This window comes from Zingiber officinale, chromosome 1A (genome assembly GCF_018446385.1).
Source record: "Zingiber officinale cultivar Zhangliang chromosome 1A, Zo_v1.1, whole genome shotgun sequence".
NCBI lineage: Eukaryota > Viridiplantae > Streptophyta > Magnoliopsida > Zingiberales > Zingiberaceae > Zingiber > Zingiber officinale.
Window position 1 is genome coordinate 184,526,523 of NC_055987.1, and position 27,048 is coordinate 184,553,570.

The following is a 27,048-nucleotide window of genomic DNA, read 5'->3' on the forward strand; positions in this document are numbered from 1 at the left end:
TAAAATTTAATTAAATACTAAATACTTCTCTAACATCACATATTATATTTTGAAATCCTAAAAATTAAATATTTGATTAAGTAATTATTTTTTTTTAAATCATTGATTTATTTACTACCTATTGATTTTTAACATCACATATTCTTCATTGACTTCACCACTTGACTTCCACAATTGCTGACATGCATTTTTGAATATTATATTTAGCTGAAAAAGACGGAGCCGTATATCTTGAATTCTCGTGGATGCATGTTTTATTCGGCACATTTTTCATTAGCATTGTCATTTAATGAAGCCTAAGAAACACAATGAGATCTCAAGATCATAGGTAGGCCTCGCCTTACCAATTGGTCGACCCATCGTGAGACACTTTTAGACCTTTTGACCGCTTTATTCTAACTCCTATTCATTATAATAGAACATAAAAATTTATTTTTTAAATAAAACTTTAAACTAACTATAAAAATTAATGAATTAAATAACTTTTAATAAAATTAAATTATTAGTGAATTCCTTAAGTATATTTTTATCCTAGAAGAAAATAATTAAATTGATTGCAAGTGTTTTCAAGAAATTTTTATTTAAAAATTATATATTTAATTATATTTAGTTTAATTATTTAATAAAAAATTAAAAATCAAAAGGTACTTCAAATTATTAGAGAAATATAATTTGAGCATCCGTTTTCCTAAAAAAAGAAATTAAATGGGCATCCTTCCATAGTTTTAAGATCCTTACATAATTTTATCTCAAAAATATCCTTAAATTAACACTATTGTAAAAGTTATTGGATAGTTTCTATAATATTGATCCTGTCCGAACGCTGAACCAACGGACGCTGGGCACGTGGCGCTCTCCGGGTCGCCGATGTAGATCTCCGGCTAGTCTCACGAAACTCCGGCGAACCTGCACAGAAGTCGGGCCAAGAAGGGGTTCCCGACAACAACCCTCTGACGCTCAAGTCAGGCAAGCAAGCAACAAAGCAGCGGCTCCAAAAATCGTAGAATGCGTACCTCCGGTGAATTCTGCGGCTCTTTATATAGAGCGGTGAAAGAGCCTCTACACGCCCACCGAGGCGCGTACGTGTCCGCAGCCCATACCTCGGTATGTGTTTGTCAGAAAGCTTACCTGACGCCATACCGCTGCAGTCCAACCATGTCTTCGATGGGACAACAGAACACCTCGTTGTCAGACTTGGAGTATAGCCTAGCCATAGGACTTGACGGCTGTCAGAAGATGTTCCTGTCCTTCTTTACCCACCACCGGCCGGGACGTCCGTCCGGTCGGCTGGACGAAAAGCGTCGTCCGGACGGCCCTCATCCCCTGCGTCGGCCGGGCGGCACGCCCATCACGTCCCGCCTGTCATTTGCATTGATATGCTGGGGAGACTTCCGGGCGGGTGCTACGTAAGGACTGTTAGCAGTATGTCACCTTCTCTTAGGCCTTCCGCTCGACTCTTAGCTATTGTTTCATTGAGCGTCGGAACCTCGATCCCTGTCAGGGCGCCTTTTACTATCAGATGTTTACTGGCAGACCGATCGGCTTGCCCTTTTCTCATGAGTCCGGTCGGCTCACCCTTCTTCGACGGACCACCTGGCCTTTTGACCTCCACGTGGCGTTGACCCCTCGTTAGGGGGTCCCGGGCTCTTACCACCGGATCACTTGCCTTCCCCTCGAGTCTAGTCGAAGGAGGCGAAGTCCGACTGACTGGACTGCCGATCTGATTGAGCAATGATCACTACATTAGGCCGCTCGCCCAGGCATAGGGATACTCATCCGTTCGGCGGTATCTTGTCCGTGCCTTGTGTTCTCTTGGAATCCATGTCCGATGCTCTCCCCTACTACCCATCACGTGTGCTGCGCACGGTAAGGGGAGCTCATTAAATGCGGCCAGTATCCTGCTGACACATGGCAATCGTGTGTTTGTCAGCGTATGGCGGTGGCGTCACTTCCGATGGGACAGCCGCCATTTGAAATGAACGGCTGGATGATGACCTCGTTATCGACGACCTGGATCGGATTGTGTAAATTGATCGCGGCCGCCCTTATAAAGCTCCCGACCCCAACTCTTCGCCGCATTTCGACCTTATCGTCTCCAACCATCCCTCTGTTCCTTATTTCCGGCGACCTTGCGTTTCAGCTCTCCGACGACTCTACAGCCCCCTTCGATCATCTTCTTTGCCCGTAAGGATTCCTTTTCCTTGCTGCCTCTCCTTTTTTCTCTCTATTAGCTATTTCTTTCATCATCCCACATTCTTTCCCTGTTTTTATTTCTCCCTCCTTCCATCGCGCGTCCATCCCTAGCCTTATACCATGACCAACACCTCACAGCCGACCGGCGGTGCTCCGGGTCTTTGGTATTCGACCATGGAAAGCCGGTTCGACGAGGAGGACGCCTTGCGCCTCACTCAAACCTATGATCTGCCGACCGACCACCAAATAGTGTTAGCCACACCGGTCGATCGGTCTCATGAACCGCCGCCCGGCACCGTTCTATTCTTCCGAGACCAATTTTTGGCCGGGCTACGTTTTCCACCCCACAAGTTCTTCTTACAAATTTGCAATTATTTTCGCATTCCGCTCGGCCAGGTAGTCCCTAACTCCATTAGGCTGTTGAGCGGAGTGATAGTTCTTTTTAAACTAAACAACATCCCCCTCGACCCTAAGATTTTTCACTACTTTTTTTATCCCAAGCAAGCCGAGTGGGGTACCTTTATTTTCCAATCTAGGATAGGTTTCGTCCTTTTTGATAATATGCCGAGCTCCAACAAACATTGGAAGGAGCACTTTTTCTATGTGCGTTTTTCCGAACTGCCAACTTTTCGTACCAAGTGGCAGACGGCGATGCCGGCGCAACCGGAGCTCGGCAAATTTAGAGGCGATGCGGCCTACCTTCATGCGGCCGAGAGGTTGGTGGGTCAGCGCTATCACATTGACAAGCTGCTCCTCCCAGAAGTAATGTATATATTCGGCCTGTCTTCCACCCCAGCCGATCTGCCTTGCAGCATGAGTAAGCGATTCTCATCCCTCCTTTTTCTTTTGTTCTAATTGATTTAATCTTTGTTTCTGCAGCTGAAGTTATGTGGCGTGCTAAGGCGACCGAGAAGCTCAAATTGAAAGCCGCTCAGATTGAGGCGGTGAAGAACAAGGAGGTCGCCGAGCGGGGCCTTGATCCAGCCGATCCGACCGACGAATTAGGCGAGGGGACCCAGGATGCCCCTGAAGCCTTAGCAGCTACTACCTCTCACGACGAGGCAGCGGGCGGCACAGAACCTTCTACCCAAGCCGAGGTGGAGGGCCGTTCAGCCGATGATGTTCCGCTACTCACTCGGAAGCGCCGACGACCGGAATCTGCATCTGCCTCAATTCCACTTGATGAGCCACAGGCCGAGCGGGGTGCGGATGCTCCGGTGTTGTCCGGGACGGTTTCCCTAGAGAGTACCCCGATCCCACATGGCTCTCCGAGGGCAAGCTCTGAGGTGCCGCCGTCCAGCCCTTCAAGAACTCTGCGCCGTATCAGGCGTTTGGGCGAGCTTCCTTCCTCGTCCACCGGTGGGCCATCCGGTAAGGCCGATGTTTCTCAGGGCGAGCCGAGCGGCCAGAACTTAATTAAAACCGTCATGCGCCTCCCCTCAGAGGAATACATGGCTGCTGCTGATCGGCCAGTGGTCCCCGGGCAGCAGATCACCTTGACGGGCCCTCTTGCAAAAGCTTGGGAGGACGCTCGGCGCCGAATAAAAGCGATGACTCCCGGGCAGCTCGGCGATAGCAACCTTCAACAGGCCACCGGGGTATGCTCTTTTTCTTTGTTCGTGTATTTGAATTAAGTTTTTAACCTGTTCACTTTTGCCCGTAGAACTGGGTGGAGCAAATTGTCGTTAGCAATCGGTTGGCCGAGCTGGAGGATGAATTGAAAAAACTCAAGGCCGCTAGGGGCAGCCAACAGTCGACGGCCGCTCTGGAGAAGGCCAAAAAATTACTGGAAGCCGAACGGAAACGGGCTTCCGATCTGGCGAGCAAGGTCGTTCGGCTTGAAGCGATGGTCAAACAACAAGATAAGGAGATCAAGACGGCGATCACTCGGAAGCGACAGGCCATCGATGACATGGACCGAATGAAGGTGGAGATCAGAGGGCTGGAGCAACGCATCAAGGATCTGGATGCTCTTCTGGCCACCGAGAAGGAGAGCCGTTCGGCCGATCTTCAAAGATTTGATGTAGATTTGAAGGATCTCCAAGCTGCCAGCGACGCTGCCCACGTCGAGCTCAAAGAGTATCAAGAGGGGGAGTCGGCTCGCTCCGACGAGGTGAGGAAGGCATTCGTCCGCTCGGATGCCTTTGGGGAGAAATTTACTGACAAGATCTCCCTCACCTTTGAAGAGGCGATCAAAGCGGCTGTGGATCACTTAAAGGCCAAAGGTCACCTGCCCGTCGAGCTGACCATCCCTCCCGAGGATCTCGCGACCGTGATGGGCGTCATCCCTGATGCTCTTTTTGATTTCGACGCATGAGGAGTGTTTCTTATGAACTTTTTTGTATCCCCGCCGTTCGGCCAAACTTATTTTTGTTGTAACTTTTTTGGTTAGCCCTGTGCTTAATAGATAATCTTTTCCTTTCCTTCAACTTTTGTTTTGGCAAGAAATTTTTCTCTCGTCATAACTAAAGTGTTCTTTAAAACTCCTCCGCTCGGCACCACGCTCTGTCAGACTAAAGTCGATTGCCTTTAATAACGTCTTTCATCATGCGACTGAGCAGCCGCTCGGCATGAGAACGCCCTTTGTTGGTATGGTAATTATCTTTAGTTCTCATTGACCAATTTTTACTTTGTGCCTTACCTCCAAAGGGGTTTTCCGTATATTTTTGATAAGCAAGCCGCTCAGCCGTATGATGGTCTTAACGACCAGGCTATCGTTGATTGTATCATGTGGATGGCTATCCGCTCGGACGTTTATAGACGCCAGCTCGTCTCTCGATATTTAACGTCGGAGCTCGACGGTCTTCCGCTCGGATGTTTATAGACGCCGGCTCGTCTCTCGATATTTAACTTCGGAGCTCGACGGTCTTCCGCTCGGACGTTTACAGACGCCGGCTCGTCTCTCGATATTTAACGTCGGAGCTCGACGGTCTTCCGCTCGGACGTTTATAGACGCCGGCTCGTCTCTCGATATTTAACGTCGGAGCTCGACGGTCTTCCGCCGGACGCTTATACGCCGGCTCGCCTCGATATTTAATGCCGAGCTCGACGGCCTTCGCCGGACGCTTATAGACGCCGCTCGCCTCGATATTTAACGCCGAGCTCGACGGCCTCCGCCGGACGCTTTATAGACGTCGGCTCGTCTCGATATTTAACGTCGAGCTCGACGGTCTTCCGCCGGACGTTTATACCGGCTCGTCTCTCGATATTTAACGCCGGAGCTCGACGGCCTTCCGCTTGGTCGTTTATAGAGCTCGCATCTCGATATTTAACGTCGGCTCGACGGCCTTCCGCTCGGCCGCTTATAGACGCCGGCTCGTCTCGATTTTTGTCCGAGCTCGGCGGTCTTCCGCTCGGACGCTTAGACGCCGGCTCGTCTCGATATTTAACGCCGGAGCTCGACGGCCTTCCGCCGGACGTTTATAGATGCCGCTCGTCTCGATATTTAACGTCGGAGCTCGACGGTCTTCCGCCGGACGTTTATAGACGCCTGCTCGTCTCTCGATATTTAACGCCGAGCTCGACGGCCTTCCTCTCGCCGCCGGCTCGTCTCTCGATATTTAACGTCGGAGCTCGACGGCCTTCCGCCGATCGTTTATAGACGCCGGCTGCTCTCGATATTTAACGTCGGAGCTCGGCGGTCTTCCGCCCGGACGTTTATAGACGCCGGCTCGCCTCGATATTTAACGCCGGAGCTCGACTGCCTTCCGCTCGACGCCGATCGGCAGAACCCTTGGCCATCCTTTGAATTAATTTCGCTTCCTGCATTACAAGGACACGGGCGACTAGCATATACACAAAAATGAATTACATTCATGCACCTTTCATCCAGCTCGATAAGGCTGGAGATGATTTGCACTCCACGGTCGATCCAGCTGCCGCCCGTCTTCATCCTCCAAGTAGTAAGCGCCCGAGCGGAGTTTTTCAATAACCTTGAAGGGACCCGCCCAAGGAGCTTCAAGTTTGCCGACGTCGCCGACCGGCTTGATTTTCTTCCAGACGAGATCGCCGACCTGGAATGATCTGGGGATTACGCGGCGGTTGTAGTTTTGCTTCATCAGCTGCCGGTATGCCATCAGCCGAACGGACGCCTTGGCTCGCTCCTCATCGGCCAAATCCAACTCCATGTTTCTCCGTTCGGCGTTGCCATCATCATAGCTCTGGATCCGGACGGACTCAACGCCGACTTCAACCGGAATGACCGCCTCGCCGCCATACACCAAATGGAACGGCGTGACGCCCGTCCCTTCCTTCGGCGTTGTTCGGATGGCCCATAAGACGCCCGGCACTTCATCCGGCCAACTTCCTCCCAAATGGTCGAGCCGAGCGCGCAGAATACGAAGAATTTCCCGATTAGCTACTTCAGCTTGACCATTGCTTTGGGGGTATGCTACGGACATGAAGTGTTGCTCGATGCCATAGCTTTGGCACCAATCTTCGAGCAACTTTCCCGTGAATTGCCGCCCATTGTCAGAAACCAATCGGCGAGGGATGCCGAACCGACAGATGATGTGTTGCCAGATAAATTTTTTGACCATCTTCGGTGATCTTGGCTAGCGGCTCGGCCTCCACCCACTTGGAAAAATAATCAACCGCCACTAGCAAAAATTTCCGCTGCCCGGTCGCCATCGGAAATGGATCGACAATATCCATTCTCCATTGATCGAACGGACATGAAACTGTTGATGCCTTCATTTCCTCTGTCGGTCGGTGGTTGAAGTTATGGTACTTCTGGCATGAGAGGCACGTCGACACGGTCCGAGCGGCGTCTGCTTGTAAAGTCGGCCAAAAGTATCCAGCTAGCAGGATCTTCTTAGCTAGTGCTCGTCCGCCCGGATGTCCTCCGCACGATCCTTGATGTACTTCTTGGAGGATGTAAGCCGAGTCCTCCGAGCTCACACATTTCAACAACGGGCGTGAGAAAGCCTTTTTGTAAAGCTGATCGCCGATGAGTGTGAACCGACCGGCTCTCCTCCTTAGCAGCTGGGCTTCATACTCATTGGATGGTGTGGCGCCCGAGCGGAGGAACTCTATGATGGGTGTCCGCCAGTCGGTTGGAAATGTGAGGCCTTCCATCCGATCGACGTGCGCCACCAACAGTACTTTTTCAATTGGCTGCTGAATGGCGACCGACGTTATTGAGCTCGCGAGTTTTGCTAACTCATCAGCTGCTTGATTTTCTGCTCTGGGTATCTTCTGGACAACAACTTCTCTAAAATCAGCTTTGAGCTTCTCGAAGGCTTCAGCGTAGAGCTTGAGCCGAGCATTATTGATTTCGAAGGTACCAGAGAGCTGCTGAGCGACCAACTGTGAATCCGAGTGAAGCGTTACTCGACCGGCTCCCACATGTCGGGCAGCCTGCAAGCCAGCTATGAGGGCCTCATACTCTGCTTCATTGTTGGTAGCTTTATAATCCAGCCGGACGGATAAGTGCATCTTTTCTTCTTGAGGGGAGAGCAACAATATTCCAATCCCGCTTCCGAGCCGAGTGGATGACCCATCCACATATATTCTCCACATAGCCTCCGGCTCCGGCCTTTGCACCTCAGTCACAAAATTGGCCAAGGATTGTGCTTTGATCGCCGAGCGGGGATGGTATTGGATGTCGAATTCACTTAACTCTGTTGTCTACTTGATGAGCCGTCCGGAGGCCTCTGGATTTAGTAGAACACGTCCGAGCGGACTATTGGTTTTGACAATGATCGTATGCGCCAGGAAGTATGGACGAAGGCGCCGAACGGCAAGGACCAGAGCGAAAGCCAGCTTCTCGAGCCCAGTGTAGCGAGATTCAGCATATTTTAAAATGTGACTAAGGAAATACACAGGCTCTTCTCCGCTCGACCTCACTAAAGCCGAGTCGATTGCATGCTCGGTTGAAGACAAGTACATATAAAGTGGCTCACCCGCAGTCGGCTTGGCCAATACCGGGAGAGAGTTCAGATATGCCTTCAAGTCTTCGAACGCCCGATCGCATTCTTCATCCCAGTGAAACTTAGTGGCCTTGCGCAAGATTTTGAAGAAAGGGAGGCTCCGGTCGGCAGTTTTGGAGATGAATCTGGACAAAGCAGTTATCCGACCGGTCAAACGCTGCACTTCCCTTGTATTTCTTGGAGGCGGCATATCTTGCAGAGCTTTCACTTTGCTTGGATTCGCTTCGATGCCCCGCTCGGTCACTATGTACCCCAAGAATCGCCCTCCTTTTGCTCCGAACAGGCACTTCTGGGGATTTAGCCTGACTCCATATTTGTGTAGCGTTCGGAAGGTTTCTTCCATGTCCTTGAAGAGATCGGCCGCTCGGACGGACTTAATGAGAATGTCGTCCACATAAACTTCTAGATTCCGCCCGATCTGCTCTCTGAATACTTTATTCATCAAGCGCTGATATGTGGCCCCCGCATTCTTCAATCCAAACGGCATCACATTATAGCAATAAGTGCCGTCGGCCGTCACGAAGCTGACTTTTTCTTGATCTTCACGGGCGAGCGACACTTGGTGATAGCCCTGGTAGGCGTCGAGCATACAGATTAATTCGCAGCCGGCCGTAGAGTCCACCAGCTGATCTATCCGGGGCAGAGGATAAAAATCTTTCGGGCAAGCTTTGTTGAGATCCCGAAAATCTATGCACACTCTCCACTTGTTGCCTGGCTTGGAGACTAATACTACGTTCGCCAGCCAGCTCGGGAATTGCACTTCGCGTATATGGCCGGCTTCCAGAAGCTTCTCCACCTCCGCCCGGATGATGGCATTCTGCTCGGCGCTGAAATCTCTTTTTCTTTGCTTTACCGGCCGAGCGTCCCGTCGGACATGCAACTCGTGTTGCGCTATGCTCGGCAAAATTCCGGGCAGCTCATGTGTCAACCAGACGAAGACATTGTTGGTGCAATATCCCTCAGGTCAAGGTTGACCTGGGTAACCAAGCTGAGTCTTGGTTTGGGTTTAGATGTTTGACAATAAGATATTGATTGAAGAAGAGTCAAGTAGGTCAAGGTTGACTGGATATTTGACTGGGAAGTCCTAACTGGGATGTTGGGCAAAATGAAAGTCCTGGTGAGTGAAGCCAGGCAGAAGAAAAGTCCTGGTGAGTGAAGCCAGGCAGAAGGAAGTCCTAGTGAGTGAAGCTAGGCAGATGGAAATCCCAGTGAGAGGCGTGAAAGTCCTAGTGAGTGAAGCTAGCAAATGGAAATCCTGGTGAGTGAAGCCGTGAAAGTCCTAGTGAGTGAAGCTAGGCGATGGAAAACCCTAGTGAGTGAAGCTAGGTGAAAGTCCCGTGAGTGAAGCCGGCAGGAAAATCCAGATGGATCAAGGATGATCGGACATCCGGTGTTTGGGAAGTCCAAGTAGGTCAAAGGATTGATCGGATACTTGGCATGAAAGAAAAGTCCAAGCAGGTCAAAGGATTGATTGGATACTTGGCACAGAGAAAAGTCCAAGTGGGTCAAAGGGATTGACCGGACACTTGGTAAGGGAGTCCTAGCAGGTCAAGGGAGTGACTAGATGCTAGGCATGACATACCAACAGGTCAAGGTTGACCGGATGTTGGTTTGGGAGGTTTGGGACTTGGTTTTGGACAAAAATCAAGTCTTTGGATCGATCGATGGATCGATCCGGGCTCTGATCGATCGGTGGATCGATCCGGCTTCTGGATCGATCGATCGATCCGCACTGTCCCCAATGAGCTTTCGGATCGATCCGTGATCGATCCAGGTCCCAATCGATCGATGGATCGATTGGGACGCGGCCGCTTCGATAAGCGCCGGATCGATCCGTGGATCGATCCAGCGCTTTCGAGCATGAGCTCTGGATCGATCCGTGGATCGATCCAAAGCCTCCCCGATCGATTGGGAACATTCGAATCGATCGGGATCCGACCGTTGGCGTCGTTTATAGCTGCAGGCGTTCGATGGCTGCGGCAATCTCTTCACTGATTCACTCCAGAGCCCTCGCCAACTCCTCCACAGCGCTCACAAAGCTCAGATCGCCAGTTCTTGAAGGATCTTGGAAGCTCTCCAAGTCAAGAGGCGGATCAAAGCCAAGAAAAGAAGCTAGGGTTAGGGTTTTGTACTCATTGTAAGCTTGTAAGCTTGTATTTCTTGTATCCTTTCCCTCTCTTCTTGTATTGAGTCTTGTAGGGCTTCTCCGCCCTTGGTAGTTACCATAAAGGAGAGTTTTATTTAGTGGAGGGTGTGTGTGTTGGTGTGGATCCTTGGATTAGTCACCTCTTGTGAGGTGGATACCAAGTAAAACCAACCGTGTTAACGTTGTGTGTTTGTTTCTGTATTTTCCGCTGCACATCTTTGAAGGAACAAGCAACGCCGAGCACCGAGCGAACGCGACGAGCTATTCACCCCCCCCTCTAGCTACTTTTGGTCCTAACAAGTGGTATCAGAGTCAGGCCGCTCTTCACCGGAATCATCGCCGGAAGGGGCAAACATAACAAGAAAAGCTAGAGGGTGAAGAAGTTGGAGCAAATTCATCAAAGTCAAAGAATTCAAGAAGCTCAACTTCAAGATGCAATTCCAAGATGGACTTGGATTTGATACAAGGGTGGCTCCACCATACACATCCACAAGCTTCGATTCTTGGAGATCAAGAATTGAAAATTTCTTGATGATGGAGATAGAGCAATGGTTTGCTCTAATGGAATGCTTCAAGGCTCCAAGAAATTCAAAGGGCAAAGTTCTAAAGAAAAGCAAATGGAGCCCGGAGCAAGTCCAAAGGTGCGAGGCAAATGACAATGTGACCAAGCTTTTGGTCAATTTATTGCCAAGCACCATTCTTTGCAAAATTGGAGAATTCGAAGATGCAAAGGAACTTTGGAGCAAATTGGCTAAGCTTCATGAAGAGATCCCCTCCACTGTACAAGATAATGAAGAATCCAGAGAGGGTGACTCTTTGGAGCAAGACCAAGAGGAGGACTCCGAGGTTGAGAGATGCTCAACCTCCGAAGAAGAGGAAATCCAAGAAGCTTCATCCTCAAGGGAATGCACCGAAGGGAACAAGGAGGGAGCATACTCCTTGTTTCATGTTCAAGATGATGAAGCCTCCACCTCTAGGATTGAGGGGGAGCAATTTTTGGTGACGCCGGATCAAGAAGAAGGAGAAGCTTCTACATCCGGGTCAAGTGAAGAAGAAGAAGATGGTGCTACCTCTGAAATTCAAGAAATATCAAATGGAGGAGCAAGTGTCATCCCTATACAAGAAGGTATAAATATTTCAATTAATAATAAAAATCATATAATATGTTTTGAGTGTAGGGAACATGGGCACTATAAGAGCAAGTGTCCCAACTTGGCCAAGAAGAAGGGCCAAGTGGCACAAAAGGACAAGGAGAAGCCCAAGGAGACCACCCCCGGGACAAAGAAGAGCAAGGAGCACATTGTGTGCTTCTTGTGTCAACAAAAAGGGCATTACCGAAGTCAATGCCCCAAGGGGAAGAAAATGGTCAAGGCTCAAGGAGGCACTAGTCAAGGGGGAGCCTCCAAGGTAAAAAGGAAGGTAACTTTCATTGAGCCTATTCCCTTGCAAAATGGCAAAAAGCATGCTAGGTCAAATTTTTATCATTTTAATGCGATTTACCATAAGAATAGGAAGCATGAGGGCTTTAAGGAAAAGCATGTGGCCCTACATGCCAAAACTACTATCCCTAAGGCTAGGAATGTAGGTAAAAACCTAGGCAATAACTCTAAGGATGTAAGATACAAGCCTAGAAACAAAAATGCTCATGGATCAAATGAAAAACCTAAAACTAAGGACTTAGTGATAGAAAATCAAGTCTTGAGGTCAAGACTTGATAAAATGGAAAAGACCCTAAAAAGGATGGAAAATATCCTATTAGGGCAAAATGAGCATAACCTAGGTTTAGGGGTACAAAAGCCATCCAATGGCCATAGAGGTTTGGGATACAAACCAAAGGCTAAGAAGGATGTGACCTCTTACCATAGAGTTCCATATAGTTATGGAACAAACCCTAGGTCTAGTGGTCAAGCCAAAAATGCTAGGGAAGTCATCCCTAAGAGTATTTTTGCAATAAATGTGACTAAGACTTCTAAGAAGTCTAAGAAAGTCACAAACAAGGTCACAAGGAAGGTTATCCCTAGAGTTGACCTAGAAAATGTGACCAAGGCTTCTAAGAAGCCCAACAAGGTCACTAGGAAGGTATCTAGGGAAGTTATCCCTAGTGAGTACCTAGAGCATCCAAGGAGCACCAATAGGTGTTGGGTTCCTAGGAGCATCTTCTCTACCCCATAGATGGGTTAGAGAGTGTCAACTCCGATTAGAAGGGTAGTTAACCCAACTTTGAGGAAATTGACACTCAAGGAGCATTTTCAAGGTTTTAGTTAACCTTTGAAAATGAAATGGACCTTTTGATTACTCCTTGAAAGAGTAAATGTGCCAAACTGGAGAAGTATTGATTTTATTTTAAAGTGACACAAATTTGAGAAAACACAAGAACTACCAAGTTGGGATTTTGGTATGTTCTTAGGAAATTAAAGGCAAACTAAGCCTTAATTTAAAAGTGCTACTCTTGAGGAAAAATGGAATATGCCAACATTTGAGGACATGTTTACTTTCAATTGGCATACATTAAATCAAGGAAATTAGAAGTGCCAATTTAGGTTTTGGCACTCTCTTGAAGCACTTTAGGGCAATCTAGGTTTAAGTTGTAAGTTTAGCTAAGACTTTAAGGATACTTAGATAGTTAATCTAGGTATATTTTATTTATGCTAAACCTTGTCATGATTGTTTGCCCATCATATGCCATGACATCATGTCTATTTTTGCATTCATGTTTTATTATGAAAAATCCAAAAATACCATGTCATGACATTCATACATCATGTAGTAATAGGATATTTTCTTTTGAAAATTATTTTCTTTTGATGTATGCCATAACATAATCATGCATTTAGTTTAATTCCTTGTAATTAAGGGCGAATGGCATTTAACGACACTTATTAACAAGTGACATCCAGGGTGGATGTCTAATATCTCTAAAATGCCTAGATAGATATGCATGATCCCTAGAATAGGGCAAAACTAAATTTTACATCTCACAAAGACCTCTAAGGTGACTTGTATGTGTTTTAGTGCATATTATATACAAGTGAGATGTTAGGATGATGAACAAAGCTCAAGATGTTGATTTAGTGCATTCCTTTGAGTTTTAAATTCATCAAAACACATAGTTATGTGTTTTCCCATCATTGGGAAAGCTAATGTACAAGTCATGTGCATTAAGCCCAAGGAATGTGATGGGATATTGGTTTTGAAAATGTTTTTAAAATGTTTTTGGAAAACCTTGGTGAAGGCTATCTTTTGATAGTAATCACCATTGAATAGTTAGACATAAACTTGAAGAAAAACACTAAAGTTTTTGTAAGTTTTCAAGTTTGTGTCAATCTTTGAAAATATGATATATTTTCATAGAAAACTATTTTTCCATGATTAAGTATGCCCTAAATAATGTCTACACGAAATTTCATAATTTTTGGATTTTTGTAGAATTTTCTAGGGGTTTCTGAAGTTGACTGAAATAGAATTTCAGCAACTATCAGAGCTCCGATCGATCCATGGATCGATTGGAGTTCCTGAATCGATCCATGGATCGATTCAAACGGCAATTCCCGCGAGCAGAAGCTCGCTAGATCGATCAGCCGATCGATCCAGGGAGTCTGAATCGATCAGTGGATCGATTCAGAAAGGTTCAATCGATTGGAACCCAACTCCAATCGATCCAAGTTGCTGATTTTGGCTGGGAAGGCCTGATTTCAGCATCTTTGAACCTCTTTGAGTCTAGGTAACCATTCCAAACCCCTTAAATACATTTGTATACATACAAAGGGTGTTTTCATGTTGAAAACAAGGATGGATTGGTTAACGAAGACTAAGTAGAAGTTTAGGTTGAGGTTGTTTCAAATTTTGAATATTTGAACCTCAAAACTTCTAAATTTGGGTTTCCTAATGTGTTAGGGATTCCAAGTTATTGTTGGTGCAATGACAGAAGTTACCACCATGTCTTTAGGGGGAGGGACTCTTTAAAGACATGAAAATTATTTTTCATGAACCTTGGAAGGTGGTTAACCTTCCTGTGAACTTGCTCAAGGTTGAGCATTTAAACTTGAAATGGGGAGAAATGGGGAGTGGATATCCTCATTATTTCAAGTGGACACTCAAGTGGTAGATAATGCTCAAGGTTGGGTAGTTGTCTACATTGAGGGAGAAGTTAAGGATAAATGAAGGGTATGGGACCTTCATTATCGTGTTGATCACAACGAGTGATGTTGTGAACAACGATGAGCAACTCTTCAGGGGGAGAGTCTTCAACAAATGGATTTGTTGAAGTGTGCCCAGAATTGGAGCATAGGTTGATGTGTGTCCAACGATGGGTTGATGTGTGCCAATAGGGGGAGAATGTATGGTTAAGCTTAGTCCTTCATTACCTATGGGAAGGTCATAAGGGGAGAATGAAAGGACTCATGAAAGGGAGTAAGTTAGGCTTTCATTACCTAGAGGGAGTTTGCCCTCTTAGGGGAGAATGAAGAGCTTAATTTAAGCTTTCATTACCTAGTGGCATGAAGAAGGAGGCTATGGATTAGCCTAACTTACATATGAGATTGTAAGTGTTATTGTGGTATTGTCAAACATCAAAAGGGGAGATTGTTGGTGCATATCCCTCGGTCAAGGTTGACTGGTAACCAAGCCGAGTCTTGGTTTGGGTTTAGATATTTGACAATAAGATATTGATGAAGAAGAGTCAAGTAGGTCAAGGTTGATCGGATACTTGACCGGAAGTCCTAACTGGGATGTTGGGCAAAATGAAAGTCCCGTGAGTGAAGCCAGAAGAAAAGTCCCGTGAGTGAAGCCCAGTATGGAAGTCCTAGTGAGTGAAGCTAGGCGATGGAAAACTCGTGAGTGAAGCCGGTGAAAGTCCTAGTGAGTGAAGCTAGGCGATGGAAAACCCTAGTGAGTGAAGCTAGGTGAAAGTCCTGGTGAGTGAAGCCAGGCAAGGGAAAATCCAGATGGATCAAGGATGATCGGACATCTGGTGCTGGGAAGTCCAAGTAGGTCAAAGGATTGACTGGATACTTGGCATGAAAGAAAAGTCCAAGTAGGTCAAAGGGATTGACCGGATACTTGGCACAGAGAAAAGTCCAAGTGGGTCAAAGGGATTGACCGGACACTTGGTAAGGGAGTCCTAGCAGGTCAAGGGAGTGACTAGATGCTAGGCATGACATACCAACAGGTCAAGGTTGACCGGATGTTGGTTTGGGAGGTTTGGGACTTGGTTTTGGACAAAAATCAAGTGCTGGATCGATCAGTGGATCGATCAGTGGATCGATCCAGACCTGTCCCAGCGAACAGAGAGCTTCTGGATCGATCCGTGGATCGATCCAGAGGTCCCAATCGATCAGTGGATCGATTGGGACGCGGCTGCTTCGCGCGATAAGCGCTGGATCGATCCGTGGATCGATCCAGGCGCGTTTCCAGAGCACAGAGGCGCTCTGGATCGATCCGTGGATCGATCCAAAGCCTCCCCGATCGATTGGGAACATTCGAATCGATCGGGATCCGACCGTTGGCGTCGTTTATAGCTGCAGGCGTTCGATGGCTGCGGCAATCTCTTCACTGATTCACTCCAGAGCCCTCGCCAACTCCTCCACAGCGCTCACAAAGCTCAGATCGCCAGTTCTTGAAGGATCTTGGAAGCTCTCCAAGTCAAGAGGCGGATCAAAGCCAAGAAAAGAAGCTAGGGTTAGAGTTTTGTACTCATTGTAAGCTTGTAAGCTTGTATTTCTTGTATCCTTTCCCTCTCTTCTTGTATTGAGTCTTGTAGGGCTTCTCCGCCCTTGGTAGTTACCATAAAGGAGAGTTTTATTTAGTGGAGGGTGTGTGTGTTGGTGTGGATCCTTGGATTAGTCACCTCTTGTGAGGTGGATACCAAGTAAAACCAACCGTGTTAACGTTGTGTGTTTGTTTCTGTATTTTCCGCTGCACATCTTTGAAGGAACAAGCAACGCCGAGCACCGAGCGAACGCGACGAGCTATTCACCCCCCCCTAGCTACTTTTGGTCCTAACAGACATCATGATTTCTTCGGAGGCATTGGATCAGCTCCCCTTTCTGCTTCTCCTCCAGATCGGACGCAATAAAAGTCGTGGCCTCCGATCGGGTTGGATGAATCTGCACTTCCTCTTTTTCTTCATAAATTAAAGAGGGTGGCTTTTCGGTGATGGCGTTTACCTCGATCCGGGGCGCCTTCCGAGCGGAATTGGCTTCTGCTCGGACCATCTCGATGTAGCATCACCGAGCTGCTAGCTGATCTCCCCGTACTTCTCCCACTTTGTCCTTCACGGGGAACTTGATCTTCTGATGGAAGGTTGAGACGACCGCTCGGAATTCGCTGAGCGCCGGTCGTCCCAAAATGACGTTGTAGGACGAGGGAGAGTCGACCACCATGAAGTTTGTTGTCCTTGTCCTCCTGAGCGGCTCTTCTCCCAGCGAGGTAGCCAGCCGGATCTGTCCGACCGGCTGAACTTCGTTACTCGTAAACCCGTAGAGCGGAGTTGTCATGGGCAACAGCTCGGCTCGATCAATTTGCAGCTGATCGAACGCCTTCTTGAATATGATGTTGACTGAGCTCCCTGTGTCAACAAATACGCGGTGAATAGTATAATTGACTATTACCGCTTTGATGAGCAAAGCATCGTCGTGGGGTACTTCAACTCCTTCCAAGTCCCCGGGCCCGAAACTAATTTCGGGTCCTTCCGCTCGTTCTCGGCTACAGCCGACCGCATGAATCTGGAGCTGCCGGACGCTCGCCTTTCTAGCTCGGTTGGAGTCTCCTCCGGTCGGCCCGCCAGCAATAACGTTGATCTCACCTCGGGAAGTATTGCTTCTATTTTCCTCTTCCGGAGCGGACGGTCGAGACCGTTCTCTGGACGCTCGGCGATTCTCCTGCCTTGAAGAACGATGCTGATCGGGAGTCTGTTGTTGTGGCCTATCAGCTCGCGTCCGATCGGCTTCATGAGTTCTCTGTCGCCTGTCGACTGAGGGAGACCGTCGTCCGGCATTCCGGGGCACAGGATGAGCCACGAAGGGAAGACTTCGACAATCCCTTGTGTTGTGCGTATCCGTCCGGTGGAAGGAGCAGAACATCGGGGTCCATCTCTTCTTTGGCTTGGGCCAGGCGGCAGCTACCTCTTGCACATGGGACCTGGCGTGGGGGGATCGGATTGCTTCGGCCCTTGGTCCTCAAGGCGGCTGATGAGCGACGTGTTGTTTCCGCTCGGCCGGAGGAGTTCCTTTTTTTCTGGCCGCTCACGCTTCTTCCACGTTGATGTATTCGTTAGCCCGGTGTAGCATGTGATCGTAATCTCGGGGCGGCTTTCGGATGAGTGATCGGAAAAAATCCCCATCCACTAGGCCTTGTGTGAAGGCATTCATCATGGTTTCCGAAGTGGCCGTTGGAATATCCATCGCCACTTTGTTGAACCGCTGGATGTAAGCTCGGAGCGATTCACGGGCTTCTTGCTTGATGGCGAACAGGCTCACGCTCGTTTTCTGTTAGCGTTGGCTGCTTGCAAAATGGTGGAGGAAGGCCGTTCGGAAGTCCTTGAAGCTTGTGATGGATCCGTCCGGCAACCTCCGAAACCACCGTTGAGCCGATCCCGAGAGAGTGGTAAGAAAAACTCGGCACTTTACTCCATCTGTGTATTGATGGAGAGTAGCTGTGTTATCGAACTTACCCAGATGATCATCTGGGTCAGTTGTCCCATTATACTCGCCGATCGTCGGAGGCACATAGTGCTTCGGCAGAGGATCTCGCAGAATAGCCTCTGAAAATTGGTGATTAATCCTCTCGGGTGATGCGTCCGCTCGGGGGGCTTTCCCCTTTCTGTCATCCGAAGAAGATCCCCTATCTCTATGAGCTGATACGGCTTCAGGGGTGCAGAATAGGGCTCGATGAAATGCAACGGTGGCCGGTGGTGCTTCCGCTCGACCACCAGACGCTGATGTTGCTTGCTGCTCCGGCCGCTCAGCTGTGGATTTCTGTTTTTGCTCCACGAGCTTGGCGGTCCTTATCTCGATCAGAGCGTCGAGTTCCTCGTTCGAAAGCGTCACCATGTGTTGTCGTCCAGCCTCGTCCATTGCTTCCGATCGGATGCAGGAGCGTTCCCACAGACGGCGCCAAATTGATCCTGTCCGAATGCTGAACCAACGGACGCTGGGCACGTGGCGCTCTCCGGGTCGCCGATGTAGATCTTCGGCTAGTCTCACGAAGCTCCGGCGAACCTGCACAGAAGTCGGGCCAAGAAGGGGTTCCCGACAACAACCCTCTGACGCTCAAGTCAGGCAAGCAAGCAACAAAGCAGCGGCTCCAAAAATCGTAGAATGCGTACCTCCGGTGAATTCTGCGGCTCTTTATATAGAGCGGTGAAAGAGCCTCTACACGCCCACCGAGGCGCGTACGTGTCCGCAGCCCATACCTCGGTTTGTGTTTGTCAGAAAGCTTACCTGACGTCATACCGCTACAGTCCAACCATGTCTTCGATGGGACAACAGAACACCTCGTTGTCAGACTTGGAGTATGGCCTAGCCATAGGACTTGACGGCTGTCAGAAGATGTTCCTGTCCTTCTTTACCCACCACCGGCCGGGACGTCCGTCCGACCGGCTGGACGAAAAGCGTCGTCCGGACGGCCCTCATCCCCTGCGCCGGTCGGGCGGCACGCCCATCACGTCCCGCCTGTCATTTGCATTGATATGCTGGGGAGACTTCCGGGCGGGTGCTATGTAAGGACTGTTAGCAGTATGTCACCTTCTCTTAGGCCTTCCGCTCGGCTCTTAGCTATTGTTTCATTGAGCGTCGGAACCCCGATCCCTGTCAGGGCGCCTTTTACTATCAGATGTTTACTGGCAGACCGATTGGCTTGCCCTTTTCTTATGAGTCCGGTCGGCTCACCCTTCTTCGACGGACCACCTGGCCTTTTGACCTTCACGTGGCGTTGACCCCTCGTTAGGGGGTCCCGGACTCTTACCACCGGATCAAATATGTTTAAAGTGGATTTAGAATTTAAGATTTACATGGTGTAAAAGTTATATAGTAATTGTTAGAATATGTAAAACCTATGCGTAGTTATTACAATATGTTTAGGAAAAATTTAAAGTTTAGCAATTACATAATAGAAACTGTAATTATATTTAAAGTAATTTTGATAAAATTTAAATAATTTTGATTAAATTAGTAAATAATATTTTGTAACTATATTTAAAGTGATTTGGATAAAATTTAAATAATTTTGATTAAATTAGTAAATAATATTTTGATATAATAGTGTTTAAAAATTCTAAATCTCAATCTCACATTAAACATATTATAGTAACTACCTAGTAACTTTTATATGTTGTTGAACTACTGAGTAACTTTTATATATTATAGTAAATATAGTAAATAATAAATAGTTTCTATATATTATAATAATTATTGAATATGTATTTTTTTAAAAGTTACCCAGTAACTTTTACTTAGTGTAGAAATTATTTGATAATTTTCACATATTGTCAAAGCTAAATGATAACTTTTACAACGTGGTCCAGAAATATTTTTAGACAAAGTCACGACGAATGGTGCCCCTTTAATGTTTTTTTAATAAAACAATTTATAAAATTTAGGGTGCTTTTTTATTTTTTTCCTTAAAAAAATAATATATTATTGATATTAGAATCATTATAAAACTTATGCACGAATGATACACAAAAGAGAAAGATAACTACGAAGATATTTAATTAAAAAAAGTTAAAGTTGTACTATCCTGTCGAACACAACGTGTCAACGATTTATCGTCATCTTTCTCGAGGCACAAAATATAGAATATAAAAAACTCAGTTTACATGGGATAAACTCTTTATTGCGCCTTTGAAATATTTTTAGAATTTAACTTTTACATTTTGATTAAAACTTAATTAAATACTAATACTTCTCTAACATCACATATTATACTTTGATGTCCTAAAAATTAAAGATTTGATTCAATAATTATTTTTTAAAAATCATTGATTTATTTACTACCTATTAGGTCGACTTCACCACTTGTCTTCCACAATTGCTGACATGCATTTATTCCATTCCATGAACTATTAACAAAAGTTCGGCCCCATTTTTGAATATTATATTTAGCTGAAAAAGAAGGAGCCGTATCTCATGAATTCTCGTCGATGCATGTTGTTTTCTGTTGGAAAATAATTCAAAACGAAAGAGACAAATCAATAAAAGTGATATTTTTTTATTTAATTGTTGTGCTGGCGCTTCTCTTCCTATAAACCAGAGGTTATTTGCCATCAGCTCAGAGGAAATCCTTCTTCAGCGATCTCGATAAGCATGGTTTCTTCACAGTCACACAACATTCAAGGTAGAATCCTCCTCAACTCATATATTTCCCAATGAAATCTTTCAACTTTCTTCTCCTTTTTATTTATTTTTCATTCTTTCGAACTGTTTTCTTTCTTCTTTCCATGCATCGATCTTCAGATAAAAAAAAAATCTGATTTTGCAGGCTGGTTCAGCTTGATCTGTGAGGAAGGATTTGATCTGGGAGCGCCGTGCACAGAGAAGAGCATAATAGACTTGATCAACACTGTCTTCCTCATCACTTACACCCTGTGCTTGCTTATACTCTGTCTCAGAAGACAATACATCAGCAGAAACAGGCACAGGGAATGGATTCCCTTCGTCATCTCCCTTTGTTGTGCTTTAACAGGCATCTCATACTTGACTGCAGGTTTGAGAACCCTAATTCTCAAAGAACACAAGTCTATCAACTGGTTCTTCTGCTTCATCAGAAGTCTAGTTTGGATGGCTCTATCAGTTTCCTTGACCGTCCAACCCACGAAGCAGCTGGTGCAAATCATAAGCTTGGTGTGGTGGACTTCGTTTCCGCTTCTATTTTCTGCATACAATGTGAATTTCCTCTTGAGACATCACCAAAACCTTCAAATCCTCGATCTCTTATCCTGGCCCGTGTGCTTTCTACTTCTGTTCTACTCCATCAAGCTCATCGTTCGAAGGGAGCTTCGGGGAGGAGAACATGACTTATGTCAGCCACTGTTGAGCGGCCAGAAGAGCTCAAGGAAACCTGGTTTTTTTAGTCTCTTGTCATTCTCTTGGTTAAACCCTTTGCTAAAGCTTGGTTACTCCAAACCTCTGCAACTCAACGACATCCCTCCTCTGTATCCCGAAGACACTGCTCAGCAAGCTTACGACAGATTCTTCCAAGCATGGAGTACTGCTCGAAGACACAGCAAAGGAAAAGCCACCAATTTGGTTTCTTCATCACTGTTCAAATGTTACTCGATAGAGCTTTCGGTGTCAGGGTTTTATGCATTACTGAAAGCTGTAACGGTTTCTTCTTCCCCGATTCTACTCTACGCATTTGTGTGGTACAACTACCTCGAGGAGAGAGAGCTCAAGATTGGCCTTGCGCTTGTCGGTCTCTTGGTCGTGATGAAGGTGGTGGAGTCCTTGTCTCAAAGGCATTGGTTTTTCCAATCGAGGAGGTTGGGCATGAAGATGCGATCGGCTTTGATGGCGGCTGTGTTCGAGAAAATGCTCAAGCTCTCATGCCATGGAAGGAGAAGGCATTCCGCCGGAGAAGTTGTGAACTACATTGCGGTGGATGCTTACCGGCTTGGGGACTTCCCCTACTGGTTTCACATGGCGTGGAGTCTTCCTCTCCAGTTGCTGCTCTCAGTGGGGATCATCTTCTGGGCTGTTGGTCTTGGGGCACTACCAGGACTAGTCCCTCTGGCCATCCTCGGGTTCGCGAACGTCCCCTTCGCTAAGATCCTTCAAGATTGCCAAGCCAAGTTCATGGTGGCTCAGGATGATAGATTGAGGGCAACATCTGAGGCCCTGAACAACATGAAGATCATAAAGTTGCAGTCATGGGAGCAACACTTCAGAAGCATGATCGAGAGCCAGAGAGATGTAGAGTTCAAGTGGCTTTCGGATATTCAAAACAAGAAGGCTTATGGGTCTGCGCTATACTGGATATCGCCGACAATTGTTTCCACTGTGATCTTGGCAGGAACAGCTGCCATGGGAACTGCTCCTCTGAATGCTAGCACAATTTTCACAGTCCTGGCAACACTCCGAGTTATGTCGGAACCGGTGAGAATGCTGCCTGAAGTGCTCTCGATTATGATCCAAACAAAGGTTTCATTAGACCGCATCAACGCTTTCCTGCTCGAAGATGAGATCAAAGAAGAGGATGTCATGAAAAACCAGGCACAAGATTCAAGCCTTGGCATCCGAGTGCGAAATGGATCTTTTCTCTGGGAGACAGATGAATCAGTTCCCACATTGAAGAATCTGAATTTGAGCATCAATAGAGGAGAAAAGATTGCGGTTTGTGGGCCTGTCGGTTCCGGAAAATCGTCACTCTTGTATGCTATACTCGGCGAGATTCCTAAACTTTCAGGATCTGTAAGTCACTAAACAAGTTGCTTTCATTGAATCTTTCAGTGAAACACAGTACTTCATAGCAATTTTTGTTCAATATTCTTCTTCTCTTGTAGGTCGAGGTCTTTGGATCGATTGCGTATGTTTCACAGACATCCTGGATCCAAAGCGGGACAATTCGCGACAACATTCTATATGGCAAGGCTATGGACAAGGCACTATATGACATGGCCATCAAATGCAGTGCATTGGATAAGGACATCGACAATTTCGATCATGGAGACCTTACCGAGATTGGGCAGAGAGGACTGAACATGAGTGGAGGGCAGAAGCAAAGAATTCAGCTTGCAAGAGCAGTCTACAATGATGCAGATATCTACCTCCTGGATGATCCCTTCAGTGCTGTCGATGCGCATACTGCTGCAATTCTTTTCCATGTAAGAAGTGTGCCATAAGCAAACTTGTTTGATTCATCTCATGAATATTTGTACTCACTTGAATGAGAACTTGTAGGATTGCGTGATGTCGGCTTTGAAACACAAGACTGTCATTCTAGTCACCCATCAAGTCGAGTTCCTCAATGAAACTGATGGAATTCTGGTGAAGTAGCTTTTTCTGAAGGATGATTTGCCTCGTGGTGATTTAAATCTTATTCGATATGTGGTTTTCGTTGCTAGGTGATGGAGAATGGAAAAGTTGCACAAGAAGGAACCTACGAGGAGCTACTGAAGTCCGGGGCAGCTTTCGGAAAACTTGTAAATGCTCATCAATCTTCAATCAACAATTTAGGGTCTTCACAACTTGAAAACCAATCTCGAGCAGAAAACACTTATGGTGATCAAGAGATCAATACCAATCAACCCACAAAACAGGATAGTGAGGTTGAAATTTCGACAAAGGGTTTCTCGGCAGTGCAGCTAACAGAAGAGGAGGAAACTGAAATAGGTGATCTTGGATGGAAACCATACCATGATTACCTCCAAGTTTCAAAGGGCTATTCTCTTTTTGTTTTGACGATCTTGCTACAATTGATATTCGTGAGCTTCCAAAGCCTTTCGAACTATTGGCTAGCCATTGGTGTGCAAGTGCAGCATTTCAGCAAAGGAATTCTGATAGGAGTTTATTCATTTTTTGCCATTCTTAGTTGTTTCTTTGCATATTCTAGGACCTTGGCAGCCGCTAAGCATGGCCTAAAGGCCTCAAAAGCTTTCTTTACTTCGTTCATGGATTCGATCTTTGAAGCTCCTATGTTGTTCTTCGACTCGACTCCTGTGGGAAGGATTCTAACACGGGTACGATACATATTTTGGGTTCAATTGTATCATAATCTACATAATATGTACTTTGAGTTCCTATGCAGGCGTCTTCCGATTTGAGCATCTTGGACTTTGACATACCTTACTCCATTGTGTTTGTCATTGCTGGATCAACTGAACTCATTGCGACCATCATAATTATGGCATCTGTGACATGGCAAGTTGTGATCGTAGCAATTCCAGTGCTGATCATAATGGTCTTTGTTCAAGTAATTCTCCATCATCAACTCTTCTACTGTTGAAAGTTTTAAGCATTGTTTTACTTCTCCATCCAATCATGCAATTTCTAACTTCTCATAACATTCAAGAGGTACTATGTGGCTTCAGCAAGGGAGCTTGTGAGAATCAATGGAACAACCAAAGCACCAGTGATGAACTCTGCGGCTGAGTCATTGCTCGGTGCTGTCACAATTCGTGCTTTTGGCATGATCGACAGGTTCATCAGAACTAATCTACGACTCATTGATACAGATGCATCGTTGTTCTACTACACAGTGGGTACACTTGAGTGGGTGCTACTTCGCGTCGAAGCACTCCAAAATTTGACAATTTTTACTTCATCTCTTTTCCTTGTCCTGCTTCCTCCAACAGTGATTTCTCCTGGTACTTGAACTACCCATCTTTTGTTGCTTTGTTAGCCTTGTGTTTGATGAGTGATGACTAAACTATTTCAGATATGTTTCAGGATTTTCTGGCCTCTGCCTATCCTATGCTTTGACGCTCTCTAGTTGTCAAGTCTTCTTGACGCGATTCTACTCCAATCTCGAAAACTTTGTCATATCGGTAGAACGGATAAAGCAATTCATGCATATCACACCTGAGCCGCCGGCGATCATCAATGAGAGGAGGCCTCCACCTACATGGCCTAGTGAAGGGAGGATAGATTTACAAGAACTCAAGGTTAGATGTCTTACACCATTTGAAAGACTGAGCTCTTTGTTCATAAAGTTACTGTCAACAATGTTCAGGTGCGATATCGTCCAAATGCCCCTCTTGTTCTCAAAGGAATCACTTGTGCCTTCAAAGCAGGCAACAAGATTGGGGTTGTTGGAAGAACCGGAAGCGGGAAAACCACCCTCATAAGTTCTCTTTTTCGTTTGGTCGATCCTAGCAGTGGGAAGATTCTTATTGATGAACTTGACATATGCTCGATAGGCCTTAAAGATCTTAGGATGAAGCTCAGCATAATACCTCAAGAGGCTACTCTTTTCAGAGGCAGTATCAGAAGTAACTTGGATCCTCTTGGCCTTTACACTGATCAGGAAATTTGGGAGGTCAGCCTTGTTCCCGATCTAAACAAACTCGTAATCGACTACGATAATTTGGTAACATTCTATTTGGCATTTGCAGGCTCTAGAAAAATGTCAACTGAAAACGGCCATCAGTAGCCTTCCTACTCTTCTGGATTCAGCTGGTGAGTGTGATTTCATATTCATCGAAATAAACCAAGATCTAGACTTGTGTACATTGCCTGATTCCTTTCAGTGAATGATGATGGCCAAAACTGGAGCGCCGGGCAGCGGCAACTCTTCTGCCTCGGCCGCGTTCTCCTCAGAAAGAACCGAATTCTCGTGCTGGATGAAGCAACTGCATCCATAGACTCTGCAACTGATGCTGTGCTGCAAAGGGTCATCAGGGAAGAATTCTCAAACTGCACAGTTATAACCATCGCGCACAGAGTGCCAACCGTCATCGACAGTGACATGGTCATGGTTCTTTCTTATGGTATCTTCCTGAGCTCAATTTGTGCACTGAACTCAGATTTACTTTTTTTCTGCCTTGGATTGTATTTGAGCTTAGAACATTATGTTTGTGGCAGGCAAAATGGTGGAGTATGATGAGCCTTCGAGACTGATTGAGAACCAGAGCTCTGCCTTCTCTAAGCTTGTGGCAGAGTACTGGTCCAACTGCAGAAGAGATTCCTCTCATTCACTTTCAAGCCATTGAGAAGGGATGTGCATCGTATAATATCTTACTAGAAGTGAAGTATTAAGCATGTGAAATTAAATAAAGTATTAAGCATGTTAAATGAATTTCACGTGTTGTTAGAAACAGAAATTTATTAACCATTTCTCATTATTTTCTCCTCAATTTCTTAGATAAATTCAACTTTTTCTCATTATTTCTCTTTATGGTCTTCAATTGTTAATAAATATAGGTAAATGATGTTGTAAAAAAAATAATCTTTATCTCCGGGACTTTGTCGAATTTAAATTATACAAAATTAAATTTAACTTATATTTAGAGATTACTTGAGCAAATAATCTTAGGTTGTCAGTAAGAGTTGGTTTCTATTAATTGTTGAGTGCAGATCGAACTCCGAGTCCGAGTAGCAAAGTCCGAGCGAACTAAAGGGTTGGGCGAGCAAGTAGTAGATTGGTCGATCGGGTAGACAAGTCGAGCAAGCAGTTAGCCTTCCAGTGGAAGGCAGGGTGGCCTAAAGGCAGAGAGGCCGAGCGGTCCAAGCGAGTGGTCGGGTAAGTGAGCGACCAGATGGGTGAGTCGCAAACAAAGTGACTGAATTGTCGAGTGAGTAAGCGAGTGGCCAAGCGAGTGTGCGGCCGGACGGGAGAACCGGGCGAGCAAGTGGTCGACCGGGTGAGTGAGTGGTTGAGCGAGTAAACGAGCGAGCGGCCGGGCGAGCAGAGGGACTGAGCGGTTGAGCGAGTGATCGACCGAGCAGACCGAGCGAATGACCAGGCGAGCAGAGGGTCAAGCGAGTTTGCGGCCGAACGGGAGAACCGGGCGAGCAAGCGACCGACCGAGTGAGCGAGAGGCTGAGCGAGCAAATGAACGAGCGGGTAGGCAAACTGGGCGAGTGACTGAGCGAACTGAGCTAGCGAGTTGAGCCCGATCGGGCGTGCGACCGGACGGACAAAGAGGTTGACCGGGCGATCAGAGAGGCCGATCGAGCGGTCAAAGAGGTTGACCGAGGGGTCAGAGAGATCGACCGGGCAGTGCGACCGAGCGAGCGAGCAGATTTCCTCGAATCGTCTGTTTCCCAAGATAGACGGTGAATCATGATTCCCACCAAGCACTGATGATCACGACGAACTAAGAGGTACCCGACTGCTATCACAGGC

General features: G+C 46.6%; 1 protein-coding gene across 1 annotated transcript; it reads left to right on the forward strand.

The window, feature by feature from the left end:
• Positions 1-20,462: 20,462 nt before the first annotated feature.
• Positions 20,463-26,056, forward strand: LOC122038636 (ABC transporter C family member 8-like). Its single transcript, XM_042598466.1, has 12 exons — positions 20,463-20,601; positions 20,746-22,673; positions 22,766-23,086; positions 23,163-23,249; positions 23,327-23,941; positions 24,010-24,174; positions 24,274-24,568; positions 24,651-24,865; positions 24,934-25,239; positions 25,316-25,379; positions 25,451-25,690; positions 25,785-26,056. The coding sequence occupies exons 1-12, from the start codon at positions 20,571-20,573 to the stop codon at positions 25,910-25,912; spliced, it is 4,395 nt and encodes a 1,464-aa protein (XP_042454400.1). The 5' UTR covers positions 20,463-20,570; the 3' UTR covers positions 25,913-26,056.
• The last annotated feature ends 992 nt before the right edge of the window (positions 26,057-27,048 follow it).

Coding starts and splice junctions, on each gene's coding strand:
- LOC122038636 (XM_042598466.1), top strand. CDS start 20,571: ATGGTTTCTTCACAGTCACACAACATTCAAG. Junction 23,942..24,009: donor TGGGAAGGATTCTAACACGG/GTACGATACATA, acceptor GTTCCTATGCAG/GCGTCTTCCGATTTGAGCAT. Junction 25,240..25,315: donor CTGATCAGGAAATTTGGGAG/GTCAGCCTTGTT, acceptor TGGCATTTGCAG/GCTCTAGAAAAATGTCAACT.